This window comes from Pteropus alecto, unplaced genomic scaffold (genome assembly GCF_000325575.1).
Source record: "Pteropus alecto unplaced genomic scaffold, ASM32557v1 scaffold370, whole genome shotgun sequence".
Lineage (NCBI taxonomy): Eukaryota > Metazoa > Chordata > Mammalia > Chiroptera > Pteropodidae > Pteropus > Pteropus alecto.
This window is the reverse complement of record NW_006431075.1, coordinates 357,386-359,870: the sequence shown is the minus strand read 5'-3', so window position 1 is coordinate 359,870 and position 2,485 is coordinate 357,386. Positions and strand designations below refer to the sequence as shown.

The following is a 2,485-nucleotide window of genomic DNA, read 5'->3' as shown; positions in this document are numbered from 1 at the left end:
GAAGAGAAAATTTATTATAAAACATTTTTAAATAAAGAACACAAGTCTGTAAATACAGCTTTATTAATCAGCCTCTATGGCACAAAAGATGTCTCTCAGAGCTAAACTGTTAAGCAGAGATTTTAAGAAAAATAGAAAACTACAGCAAACTTGTAAACTGTCCAATAAAGGCCAGCAGCTCTTCTTATAGTTAGATGCATCCAGGGATGAATTCAAATTTACATATTTGTCCCTTGGGAATGATGGATATATATGTTTCTTCATGCAGGATGGCAAAGACTACATACCCCTCAATGGAACTGGTGGAACACCCACATTCATGGCCCTGGATCCTGTACAAGAGATCATAAGCAATAATATCACCATGGAATCCAGGTGAGATCCAGCCTTTGTTTGAAATGATGGTTTTGAAACCTATCAACAAGCATTGTTGTCTATAACCAGTAATTGTTTTAAAGGTTGAACAATGAATTATACTTCTCTCTCCCAGTCTGAGTTCTGAACCAACCGAAACATATATGATAGTGCCAGTTTAAGGTCTTCATTCTAGCTTTCTTGTTGGTATAAGCTATATTTGAGAATTGGTTTACAGGTGCAGCCAGATGGACTTTTTAATACTCTCCTGAATTAGATGTACACTAAAATTACAAGACTCACCCTTGGGGAAAATACACCCTTATGAGCAAGCAAATCCTAAAGAGAAGGAGTGCTCAAGGAAAGCATGATAATTACTTTTCTTCACCAATCTGATAACTCACTTCACATCTCACAGTGTGTGTTTGGGGGGCCGAGAGATTGGGGAGGAGAGTACCTCTTATAGAGTGTCCTCCATGTGGAAATGAGAGATGTTAAGAATAAGGGTTCCTGCCAAAAGGGGATATAAGAATGATAGGTAGAGAGGGCCCAAGAGCAACTGAGGATAAAATGAAGCACAATTCAATTCACGTCAGATGAACAATGAACACATATTAAATATCTTTGTGTTCAATTAGTGTTAGTCACTGAGAGGCTATAAAATAAAACCACTCAAATAACTGATCATCTACTAGGGAGATAAAACATGCACATTTATGAGCAAGTGTAAGAAATTTTGTAAGGGGGGCAGAAATAAGTGGCATGAGTTGTCTTTTATTTTTCAATTACAGTTGATATACAATATTATATTAGTTTCAGGTTTAAAACATAGTGATTATACATCTATATACCTTATTAAATGATCACCCCAATAAATCTAGTACACATCTGATACCCTTCATAGTTATTACAATATTATTGACTATATTTCCCATGCTGTCCTTTACATCCTCATGATTATTTTGAAACTACCAAAACATATAGTTTAAGTCTTGTAGGAATTCAGAGAAGAGAGAAATAAGCATAAGCTTAAGGCATCAAACAGAGTCACCATTCATAGTTATGCAATTTGTTTAAGACACAAGGAGCTCACCTTAGGGAACAAATGGTGACTGAATACAACTAATGTTCTGCTTCACAACCCTATGGCCTGACACAGCTCTGTCTGCCTAGAGGCAGGGGCATCTTTCACAGATTACATTACCCTTCATTAAAATCAGGGAAATAATGAAATATGTAAAGCGATTACTAACAGAACTAAAGGGAGAAACAGACCAAAACACTATCATACTAGGGGACCTAAATACCTCACTGATGGATATGGACAGATCATCCAATCAGAAAATCAATAAGGAAATAACATCCTTAAATGACACATTCAACCAACTGGACATAATTGATATATGCAGAGCCTTCAATCCCAAAACAGCTGCTTATACATTCTTCTTTAGTGCACATGAAACATTCTCAAGAATTGACCACATACTGAGACACAAGAGAAAGCCTCAACAAATATGAGTGTTGAAATCATACCAACTATATTCTCTGATCATAATGCTTTAAAACTAGAGATCAACTGGAGAAAGAAATCAGGAAAAACCACAGATACATAGATTAAACAACATGCTACTGAAGAATAACTGAGTCAGAAAAGAAATAAAAAGAGAGATCAAGAGATACATAGAAACAAATGATAATGATAGTACAACATATCAAAACTTTTGGGACATGGCAAAAGTGGTCATAAGAGGAAAGTTCATATCATAATAGGCCTACCCACAAAAACAAAAATGAGCCCAAATAAACAATCTAACGCTTCATCTTAAAAAAAACTAGAAAAAGAAGAACAAATGAAGCCTAAAGTCAGCAGAAAGAAAGAAATAATCAAAATTAGAGCAGAAATTAATGAAATTGAAAATAAAAAAAAAAACGATAGAAAAAAATAAGTGCAACAAAGAGCTGGTTCTTTGAGAAGGTTAATAAAATTGACAAACCCCTGGCTAGACTCACTAATGAAAAAATACATAAATACACAAAATCAGGGATGAAAGAGGGGAAATTATGACAGACATCACAGAAATACAAAGGATCATACAAGAAAACTATAAAAAAGTATATAACACCAAATTCA

The 2,485-nt window shown here is 34.6% G+C and overlaps 1 protein-coding gene across 1 annotated transcript in view; it reads left to right on the top strand.

Moving 5' to 3' along the window:
* The window catches only part of LOC112469042 (vascular endothelial growth factor receptor kdr-like), a 199,235-nt gene that overhangs the window by 171,995 nt on the left and 24,755 nt on the right, over positions 1-2,485 (top strand). Inside the window, exon 26 of the mRNA XM_025038493.1 lies at positions 269-375. Coding sequence (XP_024894261.1) covers positions 269-375 — 107 coding nt within the window. The remainder of the gene's footprint in view (positions 1-268; positions 376-2,485) is intronic.